General features: G+C 38.5%; 1 protein-coding gene across 1 annotated transcript; it reads left to right on the forward strand.

Moving 5' to 3' along the window:
* Nucleotides 1–4883: 4883 nt before the first annotated feature.
* LOC144216615 (guanylate-binding protein 3-like) lies at nucleotides 4884–15331 on the forward strand. Its single transcript, XM_077746032.1, has 2 exons — nucleotides 4884–5071; nucleotides 13711–15331. Exons 1-2 carry the CDS (start codon nucleotides 4939–4941, stop codon nucleotides 14001–14003), a joined length of 426 nt encoding a protein of 141 aa, XP_077602158.1. The 5' UTR covers nucleotides 4884–4938; the 3' UTR covers nucleotides 14004–15331.
* The last annotated feature ends 2824 nt before the right edge of the window (nucleotides 15332–18155 follow it).

Raw genomic sequence — 18155 nt, forward strand, 5'->3', positions numbered from 1 at the left:
ACTCGTGGGGATGAGCACTGGGTGTTATGTGGAAACTAATTTGCCAATAAACTGTTTGTAAAATAAAAAAAAAAAAAGACTTCAAAGCAGTTCAAAACTGCTATTGTCATGAAGTTTTGCCTCCTTCCTGGCTCCTTGGATAAAGTATATTTTCTTTTGTCTCTGCAACTATATCAAATGCCCAGGTTCTATCTAAACCATGGAGGCCACTACAATCCCTCGCTCCAGGTGGCTTTTCCTGTCTGACCCAACTTAGTATAAATAACTACAATGTGTCCAGTTGAGTCCTAATGTGTGAGTTTGGGTGGAGCCAGTGTTTATTAAATACTTCTCTAATAAATATGTGACCAATCAAATTGTAATATACGATACAAAGAAATTACTCAGAAAATTACTTGAAATGAATGACATAATTTTCAAAATGGAAGATATTTTATTATTATATATGGGTACTTCCTTGATAAAAATAATTCACATTCATTGAAGGTAAATTTATAAAGCACACAAAAGTATGAAAATAAACTTTAATCTCTTTAATGTCCTAGAAATCCTGTTAATTTTAGCATACATATTCTTCTAGGGTTTTCTCTATGCCTTATTGATTTATAAGTATATTAAAAAAATAAACACCAAAAGTATGTACCACAAATTAAATTATTCTAATCAACTTTTCCAAGTTCATCTGCACGCAATAAATAGCTTTCATTTATCTGGAAAGGGGTTTAGAGAATGGGCAAGAAATTCAGTTTGCAAAATTCACAAAAACATTCAGTTATTCCTGGAATTCTTTTTGGCTTCCTGACAATAAAGACTTTATTGGTCACCAGAAAAAGCAGCTCATTTCTCTGCATTAGTCTGATTTCAAAGTAGCCCTGCCCGACCCTCCCTTTTAGTCCACTTATCTTAATAGAAAATAAACGATTAGATTTTGTCCTGAAATTGACACCAGAACCAGAATTTTACCCCCATGAAAAAGGGAAGGATAACCTTTAGGCCTTATCACTTACAAAATATGAATGAGGCTGACAGGAGTGGGCAGCCAGGGGGAACTGGTGAGTTCTCCCAGTCTCAGTTTCTCTGAGAGTTCCATAGAGCCCCCAACTCTGTTGACAGGCTGGTCATGTTCTCAGCCTGTATTCCCGTTAGCTTGGATAAGAATCTGAATTTTAGATGAGCCATTAAGTCATTCATATTTACCACAAAAGTGTCCAAATTATATTTATTAACTGTGACATAAAGGAGGCAACAGTTTTTTCCTTTCTTTTCCTTTCCCTTTCCCTTTCCTTTTCTTTTTCTCTTTCCCTTTTTCTTTCTCTTTCCCTATCATATATATATATATATAATTCTGAAATTAATATATTGTTCTGATCATATATATATACACGTGTGTGTGTATATATATACAGATGTATATGTATACGTGTGTATACACTGCTGACCTTATATAATGAATTTGGAAGTTCCTTCCTTTTCTATTTTCTATTTTCTATTTTTTGGAATAGTTTAAGAAGAATAGGTATTAACTCTTCTTTGAATGTTTGGTAGAATTCACTTGTGAAGCCACCTGGTCCTGAACTTTGTATGTTAGGAGTTTTTGCATTACTGATTCAATTTCATTGAAGGTAATTGATCTGTTCAAATTTCCTATTTTTTTCAGATTTGGTTGTGGGATATTATAGGCTTCTAGAAATTTAGCCATTTTGTCTGGGTTGTCCAATTTGTTGGCATATACTTTTTCATATTTTCTCATAATCCTTTGTATTTCTGTGGTATCATTTATTATTTCTGCCCTTTCATTCCTGATTTTGTTTATTTGAGCCCTCTTTTGTTTTTTGATGAGTTTGGCCACAGGCTTATCAATTTTGTTGATCTTTTCAAAGAACCAACTCCTAGTTTCATGGATCTGTTCTACTGTTTTTTGTTTTTTTTTAGTTTCTATTTCGTTTATTTCTCCTCTACTCTTTATTATTTCCTTCCTTCTACTTGTTTTGGGTTTTGTTTTATTGTTCTTTTTCTAGTTCTTTTAGAAATGGACTGTGGTTTCATTTTCATTTCTGTCCGTGTGTTTTTTTCTTTCCCCTTTCATTTTTTAGTTGACCCAGTCATCATTTAGTAGCCTGTTATTTAACCTCCATGTAATTGTACTCTTTATAGAGGTTTTTCTTTTTTTCTTTTTAAAAAATGTTTTATTATTTATTTTTAGGACTGAGAGAGAGAGAGAGAGAGATAGAGCACGTGTGGGGGAGGGGCAGAGAGAGAGGGAGACACAGAATTCTGAGCTGTCAGCACAGAACCCGATGCGGGGCTCCAACCCACAAACCGTGAGATCATGACCTGAGCCGAAGATGGATGCTTAACCAACTGAGCTACCCAGGTGCCCTTATAGAGTTTTTTCTTGTGATTAATTTCTAGTTTCTTAGTTTTGTGGTCAAAACAGATGCATCATGTGATTTCAACCTTTTTGAATTTGTTAACATTTATTTTATGGTCTAATATGTGATCTACTCTGGAAAAAGTTCCATGTGCACTTGAAAAGAATACGTATTCTGCTGTTTTAGGATGGAATATTCTGAATATACCTGTTAAATCCATCTGGTCCAATGTATCAAAACTATTGTTTCCTTGTTGATTTTCTGTTTGGATATCTGTCCATCGATATAAGTGGGGTGTTAAAGTCCCCTACTATTATTATATTACTATTAATTGTTCCTTTATGTTTGTTATTAACTGCTTTATGTACTTGAGTGCTTCCATTTGGGGTGCATACATATAATTGCTATATCTTCTTATTGGAGTGTCCCCTTTATGATTATATTGTGCCCTTCTCTGTCTCTTGTTACAGTGTTTATTTTAAAGTCTATTTTGTCTGCTACAAGTATTGCTAGCCTGGCATTCTTCTTACATTCATTTTCATGAAAAATGTTTCTCTATCTCCTCCCTTTCAATCTGCATGTGCCTTTAGGTCTGAAATGAGTCTCTTGTTGGCAGCATTTAGATGGGTCTCATTTTTTCATGCATCTGTCATTCTATATTATTTGATTGGAGAGTTGAATCCATTTATATTCAAAATAATTATTGATAGTATGTAATTATTGCCATGTTGTTACTTGTCTTATTTATTTATTTATTTATTTATTTACAGTTCTTCTCTGTTCCTTTCTTCCCCTCCTGTCTTTTCTCATAAGTTGGCTTTCTTTTATTAGATACTTGAGTTCCTTTCTTTTTATTTTTTGCATATCTTTTACTGTTTTTTTTTATTTTTGGTTACCATTAAGTTTGTATGTAACATCTTCTGCACATAGACCCTATATTAAGCTGATAATTGCTTAAGTTTGACCCATTCACTACTCCTCTCCCCTCCCCACCTATGTTATAGGTATATGGTGTCAGACTTTACAACTTTGTATTTTATGAGTCCCTTGACTGATTTTTACAGATATACTTATTGTTGCTGCTTTTGTGCTTCCTCCTTTTCTTACTCTTAGTTATGATCTTTCCTTTCTACTTGGAGTCCCTTTAACATTTCTTGTAGGGCTGGCTTAGTGGTCATGAATTCCTTTAACTTTTGTTTGTCTAGAAAACTCTTTATCTCTCCTTCTACTCCGAAATGATACTCTGCTAGATAGAGTGTTCTTGGCTGCAGAATTTTTTCTTTTCAGGACTTTTAATATATCATGCCATCCCTTCTTGCCTGAAAAGTTCCTACTGAAAAATCTGCTGATAGCCTTATGAGATCCCTTGTATGTAACTGTTTTCTTTTTTTTCCTTGCTGCTTTTAAAATTCTTTATCACTACTTTGTACCATTTTAATTACTATGGATTTGGTGTAGACTTCCTTCGGTTGGTTTTGGTGAGGGGTCTCTGTGGATCCTGGATCTCGATATCTGTTTCCTTCCCCAGATGCAGGAAGTTTTCAGCTACTATTTCTTCAAATAAAGGTTCTGCCCCTTTTCTCTCTCTTCTCCTTCTCAGATCCCTATAATGCAAATGTTATTATGCTAATAGTGTTGCTGGGTTCCCTAGATCTGTTCTCATTTTGCATAGTTCTTTTTATCTCTCACCTACTCACCTTGCTTACTTTCCATTATTCTGTCCTCCAGGTTGCTGATTTGTTCTTCTGTTTTCTCTAGTCTGCTATTTATTCCACTTAGCATATTTTTAATTTCATTCATTGTGTTCTTCATCTCTAATTGATTCTTTTTAACCTCTTTTTTAAGGGTCTCATTGATGTCCTCCACTCTTTTCTCAAGTCCAGTGAGTATCTTTATGATCATTACTTTAAATTGCCTATCAGGCATATTGCTTATCTCCATTTTACTTAGGTCTCTTGCTGTGATTTTATCCTATTCTTTCATTTGGGACACATTAGTCTGTCTCCTCATTGTGTGTACCTTTCCATGTGTGTCTCTGTGTATTAAGAAAGTTGGCTATGTCTCCTGATCTTGAAAGTAGTGCCCTTATGAGTAGGAGGTCCTGTGGCGCCTTGCCATGCAATGTCCCTCATTTATTGGAACCTGGCACTTCAGGGGTATCTTCTATGCGTGCTATATGTGCCCTACTATTGTGGCTGAGCCCCTGTTTCCTTCAGTCCCGTCGTCTCCAGTGGCTTTCTTTATCTGTTGGGAACAGTGTTTCATCCTTGTGGTGTTCATAGACCAATCTTAGGCTCCCTTGGGCTTCGGTTGAGTCAGACCAGGAGTTTGCCAGTGATGCAGCTGCAACAAACTGTAAGGAGCTTTCCCTGTGTTGTCCCCTGAGAAGCTTCCTGTGGTGGGTGGAGGCTGCAGTCAGATAAGCTGTCTTCCTGCAGCCCGTTGCTGGGGCCACAGTCTGACTGATGTATGTGTGTGTGATTATCTTTCCCTTTTCCTGGGGTAGGGCAGTGCTGGCCTCTGTTGCAACTGCTTGCAAACTGCCAGGCTTGTGGCCCCACTTTGGATGGGCTCTGGCCAAGAGCACGCTGGAGGGGGCAGATTCAGAAGATGTAAGGGCAGGGTGTGTGTGCGCAATTTTAACAAGGTTTGCATGCTGGTCCTCTGCGAGATATGCCACTGCCATCAGGACCACGCTGGTAGGTTGGAGGGCATGGATCGGCAATGTGTGTAGGTAGGGAGATGTGGTGTAACCAAAGCTGCCTTGGTCCTTGGAGTGGGGACCTGCAGTGCTGGGACTGAGGCAGGCCTGGCTGAAGCGGCTGGACAGGGTGATGGTATGAGCCAGTTAGGTGGGGAGTGCTGGTGCCACACTGGTTCATGTGGGTGGCTGTGTGTTTATGCTGTGGGGTGGGAGAGGGAAATGGCACTGGTCACCTCTTTTCTTCCTAGAGAGGTCTCCCACAGATCTCTGTCCCATTCATCCTCTGATATTAGTAAATAAGTCTCCTTCCTGTATGCCCGGGGTGTTTTTCAAACTGTTGAGTCTATGCTATACTTCTGTGGGCTGTTTGTTGTGCTATCTCTTTAAGGGTGGGGACTCAGTTTCCTCTCACCAGCCTGACTCTCACAGAGCTGAGTTTATTGATTTTTAAAATTCTGTTGGTTGCGAGAACCCACAAAATTTGGACCCTCTGGTTTTCAAAGCAAATGTTATGGGGATTCATCTTCCCCATACCAGCTACCCAGTGTGAGAGTCTACTTCTCTCCCTTCTCTGTGCTTCTGACAGTCTGGCAGGTCCATTTACCACCCCACAGCATTTCCACCCTTCCTACCCTCCTCAGTGTGGCCTTTTCTCTGTATTTAGTTGTGGAGTTTTTTCTTCTAGTCCTTGGGTGGTTTTCTGGGTTATTTACACTGATGTGAGTATCCATTATATCTAGCCGTATCGTTGAGAGGAAGGGAGCTTGGGGTTCTCCTAATCTACCATCTTCCCAGCCATCTATAACAATGCTTTATCCCTGAAAAGTTCTGAACACATGTATTAAGGGGCATTTCCAGCAGTGTAGATGAACAACAATCTACTCGCATATATATTTACCACCACCAATGAGCTATTACAGGTACTGGAAAGAGAAGAAACTAAACTACCTAATGATTTTGATTTCACAGACTGGATCTTGGGATCAAGGGAGAAGATACTCATTCCAACTGTCTCACTTGCAAGGCACCCAATCTGTTCTTTGGGGAATGGGGTTAGGGCAAGGCGAGGGATGACTAAGAGTCTGAGCTGTACCTTAGATACCTAGGATTACCATCAATGATGTGGCCTAAAACAAATATGTTGAGTTAGGGGTGGAAGAGGTAGAAAGCACAGCTGGCTGAACCTGTAATAAAGGACATAAAATAGAGGGACCATCAGAGATTCTCGAGGAAGGGCACAAGAGATCCTTTTTTCTTTTCTTAAGTTCGTAAATACAAAATGCTAGTATCCAGTATCCTTCAAGTTCATATCCTAAAAATATTAAGTCCTCCTAAATTTTTGTTTCCATTCTGCTCCCCAGGGCCTAAGCATAGTAACTGCTGAACTGAAAGCAGACTTTGAGTTACTCACAGTATCAATTCCTTTTCCTTTTTTCTATATTTCTTCATGCCAGCAATACCCAAAGCATTCATTCTGCTGTTTTCAGCTTTATGTCACAATAACTACTGTCTTTTCCTTGTTTATGAATTCTAATGCCTATAAATCTTGATTCTAAATTTTTTTTTCCTTTTATCCTCAGATTTGCTTAGCTGAGGAACTTCACTAAAAATATTCCTGACCTGAAACTGCTTAGTGCCTATGTTTTCAGGAACCCCATGCAAATCTGGATATCATCAGGTTTCTTTTCCTTCTCTGTACACTGCATGATTCCTGTCTGGGAATGTCTGTTAAGACCCCTGAACCGCAAACACTAGGTGACAGACAAATAACACCTTATTTCTAAGCAAGGTGCTCAAATAGTTTTTCACAGTTGTAAATGTATTAATTTATGGAACATGAAACAACATTATTCCAATTCTATCAAACTTGTTATTTGCTAACTTCTACCAGTTTAGGAAAACTTTCTGATTACAATCTGTCTCTTACTAATACACTCTTACCAATACACCAATGCACTCCTCTGTAATTAGACTACTTAATATCATATTTTAAAACAAACACCTTGTAACAATTACAAACAATGGGTGCTGAAGGAAGTACTCTTACTTTATGTTTTCTTTTGCTATTTTACTTCAACACTTAAATATTTACATCCTCAACAATGAAATCTGGCCATGTGTAGCAACATAGATGGACCTTGAGGGTGTTATGCTGAGCGAAATAAGTCAGGCAGAGAAGGACAAATATCATATGTTTGCACGTATAGGAGGATTAGGAGGAACTTGACGGAGGAACAAGGGGGAGAAGAAGGGCGGAAATGGTGGGGGAAAGGGAGAGAGGCAAACCATGAGAGACTCTTGAATGCTGACAAAAACTGAGGACTGATGGATGTAGGGGGGAGGGGGGATGGGCATGGAGGAGGGCACTTGTGGGGATGAGCACTGGGTGTTATGTGGAAACTAATTTGACAATAAACTATTTGTAAAAAAAAAAAAATTGACTTAACTCAAAAAAAAAAAAAATTTACATCCTCATGATCCAAGAGGACTTTCTGATCATAGGAAATACTCTGATTACTCTGTCTTGTGTAATAGGGTCATCCCTCCTCTAAAATTAACATCTGTTGATAATCCCTCCAGGATAAACTGGAGAAGCTGTGATTATTCTGGCTTGAGATTATCTACCACTTGGATAATCACCATGGCCACAGAGGCAAGGTCAAGAAGTTGGCCGCTCACANCTTAACTCAAAAAAAAAAAAATTTACATCCTCATGATCCAAGAGGACTTTCTGATCATAGGAAATACTCTGATTACTCTGTCTTGTGTAATAGGGTCATCCCTCCTCTAAAATTAACATCTGTTGATAATCCCTCCAGGATAAACTGGAGAAGCTGTGATTATTCTGGCTTGAGATTATCTACCACTTGGATAATCACCATGGCCACAGAGGCAAGGTCAAGAAGTTGGCCGCTCACATTCAAAACATGGGTTTAAGGAGAGAAGAAGTTAATTTTTGAGTTGAGTGACATGGCCAATAAACACTTTAGTGAGATGACCAGCCATTCCAGTTGGAGTTCACTATTACTCTTACTAATAGAAAGTTAATTATTAATTATTATGTGCCCAATGCTTTAAGGATATTAACTCATTAATTCTCATCACAAGACTAAAAAATTGGTCCTATTATTATTACTATTCTGTAGATGAGAAAACTAAGACAGAAAGAAGTTAGCTAAATTACTGAAGGTCACAAAATCACAGGATGTAAAAATGCAATTTGAAAACATGCATCTTGGTTCCAAACTTATGCTATTATGAACTATACCATATTATATATATATAATATACATTTTACTATATTATTTTTCTATGGTCAACNCAGGGGAGGGTCAGAGAGAGAGGGAGACACAGAATCCAAAGGCAGCCTCCAGGCTCTGAGCCAGCTGTCAGCACAGAGCCCGATGCGGGGCTCAAACCCAGGAACCGTGAGATCATGACCTGAGCCGAAGTCAGACACTTAACCGACTGAGTCACCCAGGTGCCCCACTATGATTATATTTTAAGAGGTGCAGCTGACTCTGGTTACCTCCCCATCAAAAAGGAAAAAGAAAGTTCTGTTCTATTCTTTCTACTTAGTGCATGGCCATTCACCTAGAGACCATATTTCCTATACTGCAGCCAGGTATGTCCAAGTGTTTTCGTTTTCATAAACAAAATATGAGTACACATGGAATATACCATATTTCAGTCTGGGCCTTCAAATATTGAATAAGTATTCTGACATTCTCTTTTCCTGTCTCAAGATCTGGAGTCCAGATATGTGCCTCAGAAACCTAGAAAATTTCAAGAGTGAAAAAAAAAAAAAGAAATTTCAAGAGTAACATAAAATACTCTTTCATATTTGTAAACATTGTATTTTAGAGTCCTTTTTTAAAAGCGATATAGACGTTAACCTTCATTAGTATAAAAGATGAGCAAAATGAATAGAGATCTTTAAATTTCCTGCAGGAAATCTCAAAAGACATAGTAAGAGAGAAAGAGAAAGGAAACTCTGAACTGAAATTTTAAATGTGCAGGGAATAATTGCTTCATTTGGGGGAGGGAATAAAAAGGGACAACTTCATCAAAATGTATAATTATGATCTAAGATTTCAAGTGACTATTCATTTCTACCAGTAAGGCTCTTTTTCACTCACTCAGACTGTAAGTACCACACAGACTCATGAGGAGAAGCCCCATATATGTCAGCGGTAATGACACTTGCTATCTGATGTGAATTGAGCCATATGGCTCTTCTCTTCAAAGAAAGCCAACCCTAAAGGCAATTTTGGTTTATTCCCATAATTACTACAATTTAGAGAGAGAAAGGACTTCATTTTCTAATCCAACTATATATCCTCTTATTTTATGATGCACTTCCCTCAAAAAGAAATTAATAAGTAAGTCCACATTTGCAACCAGAAACTTGATATTGTAAAAATATTGTCTGCTACATTTTCTGCTGCCTACTTCCACCTATGCAACCACCTATGTCCATCTATTCTCTGCTAATTTGTACCCTCCACAGAGATATTCTGTCTAATCACCCCTTCTTGAGTCTCCAAGAGGCAGTGAAAATATACCCCACAATATGCAGAAGCAGATGCAAGTGTGTGAACAGTGGGGGAGAAACAATTGTTTAAATGTGAGGAGCCATTCTCCCAAATTGCAGACAGAGTATCTGGTTGTTACCTTTGTTCATCTATGTTTTCTGATTGTTTTATAAAAACACTGATTGTTTATCAAACTGAATACTTGAGAAACAAGTGAAACAACTGAAACTTCTCTAAGGTACTATCCAAGAAATCTCTAAGAAGTAAGCTATTGAAATAATTTTAATATATTCTTTATCATGTGTAGCAAGGACCCTGAAGTCAGTGGGGAGCAGTGCATGCAGAAACGTTTGTGTGAAACTCTTCCAGGGTGAGAACTGGAGGGAAGAGAGACAAGTGGATTGTCTTAGGACTCCTGAAACCTGAGCAGGGAGAAAATATGGACTTTCCAACCCCCTTTCACTCATATACATTCTGTAGTCCACTGATAGCCACATAACTGTCCTAAGTAGTTCAGAACAGCAAGGATTACTTTTACTTTTGATTCTGGTGTCCTCCTCAGGTTCCCTGAATATGTGGCTGTTATATCCAGATTTGACCTTGTTTCAGGAAGAGCCTTGTGCCCCTGTTGACTTCGTTAAGCAGAGCCTCAATACCAGTCCTGGATTGTTTTATTACAGGACTTACAAGTAAAAGGTTACAAAAAAGTTCATAACAAAGCTTTCATCTTCTTGAAGCCATACTTTGCTGGTTCTTCTCTATTACTTACAGATGAATAATAGTGAACCTAACTCTAGATGAACCTGACTCTAGCTATTATAATTTCTAAGAAACTTGGAAGGCAATGACTGTATTTTCACATTTGTAACCCCAGAACTGAGTGCCATAGCTGACCATAACAGGTGCTCATCAAATATCTGATGAGCAGTAGAATAAAGATAATAAGTAGGGCTGGATGTCATAAAAACTGAGATGAACTGAATTCTTTGATGAGGTGTTGAAAAATAAAGGTTTGTCTAGAAACAATTTAATGGCTGCAGGATGAATAGCAGACACTGCAAAAGTAACAGCAACTGCTCGGTTATACTGGCACACGGTAAAGCTGCTATGTGATAAGCAATATAGTACACCAATACTTCATTTATAAGGGGTTTAAGGGATAAAAAATTTTGGTAAGAAAGTTAATTTCAAGTAAGTTTTTGTGTCACTAAGTGTAGCAAGAGACAAAGAGAGCAGTGTTTACTTCTGGATTCTGCATCTCACTGTAACAATTTTTGTCAAGTGTGTCAGCCCTAATCTACTATTACTTATCTACAAAGGAGAAATCAATACCTTTAACCTTTAGGGTTTTCCAAGAGCCAATAAGATCATGTGATTAAGACATCCGGACCAAGGCTGGACCCAGTAATAAATAAATGTTAAGCAGCATCAGAATGCTATTAAAGAAGTAAATCTTTGGAGATAGGTGATACCCCATGAGTCATCACTAGCAAGTAAGGCCATGATGAAGAAAGCAGTGCCATCTGCCAGGGCTATAAAGCTATAAAGCTTTATACAGCTAAGAAGCTGTAGTCATCAAAGCAGTATGGTACCGGCCTAAAACAGACACAAAGACCAATAGACCTGAATAGAGAGTCGAGAAATAAACCCACACTTATGTGGTCAATTAATCTACAACAAAGAAGGCAAGGTTATTATTGCAATGGGAAAAAGACAGTCTCTTCAACAAATAAATGGTGTTGGGATAGTTGGACAGCTACATGTGAAAGAATGAAACTGGACCACTTTCTCAAGTCATACACAAAAATTAACTCCAAATGGATTATAGACCTAAATGTGAGATGTGAAACCATAAAATTCCTAGGAGAAAACATAAGTAGCAATCGCTTTGACATCAGCCATAGAAACATTTTCCTAGATAGGTCTCCGTTGGCAAGTGAAACAAAAGCAAAATTAAACTACTGAAACTACACCAAAATAAAAATCTTTTGCACAGTGACTAAAACTGTCAACAAAACAAAAAGACAACCCACAAAATGGGAGAAGATATTTGCAAATGATATATCTGATAAGGAGTTAATATACAAAACATACAAACAACATATACAACTCAACACCAAAATCAGTCCAATTAAAAATGGGTAGAAGACATGAATAGACATTTTTCCAAAGAAGACATACAGATGGCCAGCAGACACATGACAGGATGCTTAACCTCACTCATCATCAGAGAAACCCAAATCAAAACTTCAAAAGATATCACCTCACAACTGTCAGAATGGCTACAATCAAAAACACAAGGAAAAAATATTGGCAAGAATGTGGAGAAAAAGGAATCCTGGTGCGCTGTTGGTGGGAGTCCAAACTGGTACAGCCACTGTGGAAAACAGTACGGAGTTTTCTAAAAAAAAAATTAAAAATAAAATTATCCTGGTAATTCCACTACTGGGTATTTACCCAGAGAAAATGAAAACACTAATTTGAAAAGACGTATGCATCCCTATGTTTATTGTAGCATTATTTAAAATAACCAAAATATGGAAGCAACCCATTGATAGATAAATGGATAAAGACAACATGGTACATATACACAATGGAATATTACCTGGCCATAAAAAAGAATGAGCTCCTGCCATTTGCAACAACATGGATGGATCTAGAAAATACAATACTAAGTGAAATAAGTCAGTCAGAGAAAGACAAATACCTACGATTTCACTCATATGTGGACTTTAAGAAACAAAATAAACAAATTAAAAAGAAACAAATGAAAAACTCAGACTCTTAGAGAACAAATGGGATTGCAAGAGGGGAAGTGGAGGGTGGTGAAATAGGTGAAGGGGATTAAGAGTACATTTACTGTAATGAGCACTAGTATAGAGCTGTGGAATCATAATATTCTACATTTGAAACTAATATAATACCATATGTTAATTATGCTTGAATTTAAAAAGTTGATTAAAAATTTTCTTTCCAGTAATAGCTCATTCATGAGTTTGATTTGCAATTTGTGTGAACATGTTAAAGAAGTTCTATGAGCACAGAAGACTCTAAAGATTGAAAATCCCCACCCATAAAGTCTGTAGCTGCTTTGTCCCGAGAATGTGCTTACTGGAACCCTGTTTTCTTTCTTCCCTAGGTTAGAATCCCAAAGCTAAAAATTCCAACACAGTATATCAAATGTTATTTCCAAAAAAAAAAATTGTTTTGTCTTTGGCCAGTCAAAACATGAAAAGGAACTCCTATTCCATACTGGATATATTTTGGAAAAACAACTGAATCCTGAGTTCCATAAACAGTCAAATCATTTCTGTTCTTATATCTTTACCCACACAAGGGCTAAGACCCTCAGGAAAAAAGTCAAGGTTACTAAGAACAGTGAGTCTCCTTTTCCAAAATCATATTTCTCTGTGGCCTGATATGTGTTGACTATGGAATTATGATATGTGCCACTCAGTAGGTTTGTATCATTTTATATATGTGTCTACTTAAAAATAAATATTCATACCCCAGAGAGAAATGTGTTTTAGTAATGATCTCTCATCATGGGATTAACAAATCCCTTTCTAAAACCCAACATGTCACTGATATCTGGGGTTCCCATATAGAAGAAAAATGTAACAATTGATAATAAAATCACTAATTGGGTATAAAGGACTGTTTTCTCAGAGCAAATTCTATATAACGTGTTTTTCCAAAGGAGACTACTTGGAAGTTTAAACCAGTCCAAAATAAATGTTACTTTCTGAGTCCCCGGAAATCGATGGAAAGTTTAAGAACTAGGAGTAAACTATGTGAATTACCCTAAGCTGTCTACCTAGATGGTCTATTTTTCTCTTAATTTGTGTTAAGGAGAGATCATTTTTCTCAGACACCTCTGATTAAGTTAGATGAAGGTAGGTTTTTATCTCCCCCCGCCAATGTTATAGCCTAGAGTAAAATACAATTAATGAATAAATGAAGTGAAAGGGGAAACAAATGTGGTGATAATATTAGTAAGCAGGTGTGTATGGTTCTAGAACTATAATTTCAGTTCTCAGAATCTTGAGTCTCACTGACTGAGAAATTGATATTTAACACTATTTTCCGCTTTATTCAGTGGTGAGGACTCTGGTGGTGACCTACACGGATACCATCAAGAAGGGAGCAGTTCTTTGCTTGGAGAACGTGGTGACAACACTGGCCCAGTGTGAGAACTCAGTGGCCGTGCAGAAGGCAGCCGACCACTACAGCGAGCAGATGGCCCAGCGAGTGAGGTTCCCCACAGACACGCTCCAGGAGCTGCTGGATGTGCATGCGGACTGTGAGAGGGAAGCCATTGCAGTCTTCATGGAGCATTCCTTCAAGGATGACAAGCGGGAGTTCCAGAAGACTTGTGGTGCTTTGTCTTAGCATTGGTTCTTCCTGATTCTTGCTCTTCTAACATGATGCCCAGAGTTCTACATATTCAGTCCACAGCTCATGTCTTATTTGTGTTAAGTAGTATGGACTCTCATAGACAGAATTCTAGAGGACTCTACTTCCATCTTTTTTCTCAAAGCTTGGGAAACTTATTAGGAACTTCCAGATCTCTCAAGCAGAATCGGCATTGATTTCACCTTTAGTGAACAGTGGCATGGTTCCAGAACTCGCTCAAGTCACTCTTGTGCTGGAGGCTCTTTAGGTATACTCACTCCTATTCCCAGATATTAATTCCCTGGACACACTCACTTAGCAAGTTATCCTTTATGTTTACTTTTGTTTTAGTTGTGTCATTATACTATTGAAGATAGAATCACAGGATGCTACAACCTCTAGGAACTACAGAGAATAGATCATGCAATTTCAACACTTTACAGATGAAGAATTTGACACCCAAGAGGTTTAGAAGCTTTAGCAAGACTTGCAGAGAGAATTTTTGGAGTTGGAAGTAAAACTCCTGGTTCTAGCTGCCTTGATTATGCTGCTTCACTAGAATGCTTTTCTTGAGAGGACCACAGTTAGACCAGCCATTTAGTAGATTCTTTGGAATTTGATCTCCTCTGTTCCTTTCTTCTGGTGACATCCCTGTATATTTCCTTGAATGAAATCATAAAGGATAAGCAGGAGGCTTTTTTTGGTTGCAGAACAAAGAGGCATCTGTTGAATGCTGCCAAACTTAACTTGATCAGCTTTCAAAGGCCCTAATAGCAAGTATTTCAGCAGGAACTTTCTCTGTTCCTGGAGGGCACAAGCTCTTACAGGGAAGCAAAAGAAAAGTAGTGAATGGAACTATTTGCAAGTGCCCAGGAAAGGAGTGAAGGTGAGAAATACAAGGAGCATGGGAAGCCAACAGAAGACACTCAAGGGGCCTCCAGAAAAATCTGAGAGCACAGCACCAGCTGTGAGTGATAAGACGGCATGGGGATATCAGGACAGATTTAGCTTTTAAGGTCGACTATGTGTTATATACTCCTTAGGAGACTGGAAATGCCCATTCCCAAAAAAAGGAGTTTGGATTTCTGAAATCCACGTGAGACAGAACAGAAACTATTTATCTCTTCATCCAACAGTATGACCGTCATTGTGCCAAGTGCTGAGGATTTATGATGTAAAGTTAGAATCTCTGCACTCAAGGCTGATCAAAGTGAGAGAGTCATACAAATAGACAATTGCACAGAGAGTGAGAACACTTATGAACCTATGATCCTGGGCTGCAACGCTCGTAGTAATAAAATAATAAACCATATACTGAACTATTATTGCCTATAGTCATAGTGTTCAGCTCCTTCTCTAGAGATTTTAATTTAATCCTCCAAAAAATGTTATGAAGCATCTACTCTTGTTACCTACATTTTAGATGTGAACTAACAGAGTCAGGTTAAATAATTTGCCTAAAGTCACAAATCTAGTGGGTAGCAAGGGAGGACATCTGCATAGATTACGGTCTGCATTTCACATTGGGCATACAGCCTAGGAAACTTCCCCAAAGAGAAAGGGGATATATACTTTGGATGTATATCTGTATATGTTGTCCAGGTTGAGATGTTATCCAAAGGGAAGAGCCTTAAGTAAACATGCAAATATATGGAAGCACCAGAGATTTTGGGTTTGTACAGCTGCATATAATTTGTTTTCTTTTTTTTTTTTTTAATGTTTTATTATTTTCTGAGAGAGAGTGTGAGTCGGGGAAAGGTGGGGGGGTTGGGCACAGGATACGACATGGGCTCTGTGCTGACAGCAGCAAGCCTGAGGTGGGGCTCGAACTCACAAACCACAAGATCATGACCTGAGTCGAAGTTGGACGCTCAACCAGCTGAGCCACCCAGGCACCCCCGGCTGCACATTATTCTAACTGGCTGAAGCCTGAGCGGGGGGAGGAGGAGGGAAGGAGCTCTGGGGGATGATATGGAGGGAGATATGGAGAGTCTCTGGTCACGTAAGGAGATTGAACATTTTGTTGGGGGTTCCTGGAATATTTTAAGTAGAAAGTAAAACTGACATGGAATTTGTATAGAACAAATCATCTCAGTGGAAATCTAAGTCCTTTGCTCCTTCTTAATCCCTCGGGCAAATGAGGTCCTCTCGACCTTCTTGAAGTCACACCCCACCATAGAGAAATCCAGCCTGCAGGCAGATAAAGCCCTCACCTCTGGAGACAAGGCCAGAGTAGGCAAGGGGCAGGGCTCTACTCTCAGATGGGTAGGCTCCTGCAGTGCCCTCTGCCAGGCTGAGCAAAGATCTTTCCAAAACAATGAGCTCCCCCTTCTTCTCTGCCATGAATGCTCCTCTGAACCTGAAAATAATAAGCAGAGTTGTAGCTCTACATCAGCCACACAGTCAAGGCCACTCCCATCATATTCTCAAACCTACTATTGATGGTGTGCCCACACTCTCCTTCAAAAAATTTGATTCGGTTTCTGATCTCTGGTCATTGTCCTGGTACAGCAGGAAGGAAGGGATGAAAGTTAAAGCAAAATTGAAGAGGGAAGCATTACTGTCATTCATTGCATTTGATTCACTGACAGTATTGAATCCTGACTTTTCAAGAGGCCTTTGAGTTCTGTTCCATAGAGACCTTGCAGAGTCCAGGATGACCTTGGTCCTTCCGAGTCCTTGGAGAACATAGATAACCTTTCCAACTTGCCATATTGGTGGGATTCTAGAATGATCTCATGGAACCCAAATTAAGCAGGATTTCATGGATTATCACGTAGATAATCCAACCAGGTGTTTTTAAGTAAGCAGCAACAGGGCACTTTACCAAGATCTCTTCCAGTTGTCAGAAACCCTATGACCACTCAAAGATACTGATACGGATCCATGCTGACTTGAAAGTATCAGATATGTCCAGACTTAGAAATGTAGGGAACCAATACTTTCTAAACTTGCTGCATAGCTTGCCAAAGTCATCACATAGCACCAAGGAAATTCTCTCTTTTCCCATTTGGAAGTGTCTGCATCAGATTTCTTGATCGACTTAAAGTTCCCATTATTTCTATGATACAGGTGGACATGTTATCCCAAGTGGACCGAAAATGTGTACGTGTGAACAAATGCACTTTCCCAACCCGCAGTTTTGGTTGGAACATATTATTGCATTTGCCCCCATGCCTGGTTTAATACCCTAGCAAAAAGCTACTGGTGTATGGATATTGGTAAGGTTGGAAACTTCTCACTGCCCAGGTAGAACCCAGAAGATATTCTCTGCTCCAAATATTTTCCCCTGGTGACCTAATAAGAAAGAATCACTTTATGCATAAAACAGACAATTTACAAAGTTCTTACATATAAAGTCTGACTCGAAAAAATGTGGATTTTCAAAAGTTTACTTTTTCCTTTCCTGCCAACCCTTTGTTTTAGATCCCAACGGATTTGTTTAATGAAGGATTTAGGACGAAAGATGAGGTGATGAATGCAGAAATAAATTGTCTGAGAAATCTGATGGAGATTACTAGAAACGATTAAACTCCCCAGATTTCACAGAACCTGAACACCCTTCCCCCAAAGCAACTGTAGTTCTGCCCATCCCTCCTCAATTAGTTCGTCAGAGGCTGAAGGGCCTGAGCTCACCGTTTAAACAGGATTAATTTTTCCTTTCAGAAAATTATAGAATGCAGATACATGCTCCACCCTATTTTTGACGTGTGTGCTTTTTAAGTTTCACTCAGGAACATGTCAAACATTAAAAATGCCTGTGAGACGGGGGATCAGTGCCCAACACACATTAGATGGATTACGTATTTGTTTTATTAGTTTGAAGAGAAATAACTTTTTATAATAGACGTCAGCAAACTTTAGCCTACAGGACAAATCTGTCTTGCTGCCGCGTTTCTAAGTAAATTTTTATTCGAACAGCACCGCCCTTAGTCAATTACATTTTGTCTGTGGCTGCTTTTATGCCACAAGAGCAGGGCTGAGTAGCTGCAACAAATACCACATGACTCACAAAACTTAAAATGTTTCCTTTTGGGCCCTTTACAGAAAAAAATTGTAGACTGCTTGTTTAGGAGATAGACCAAATTTGCAATATAGGTAAAAAAATACCTTGGAAAAAACCTATCAAGAATGCTTCTGAAAATCACA

The sequence above is a fragment of the Crocuta crocuta genome, unplaced genomic scaffold (genome assembly GCF_008692635.1).
Source record: "Crocuta crocuta isolate KB4526 unplaced genomic scaffold, BGI_CrCroc_1.0 scaffold48, whole genome shotgun sequence".
Classification (NCBI taxonomy): Eukaryota; Metazoa; Chordata; class Mammalia; order Carnivora; family Hyaenidae; genus Crocuta; species Crocuta crocuta.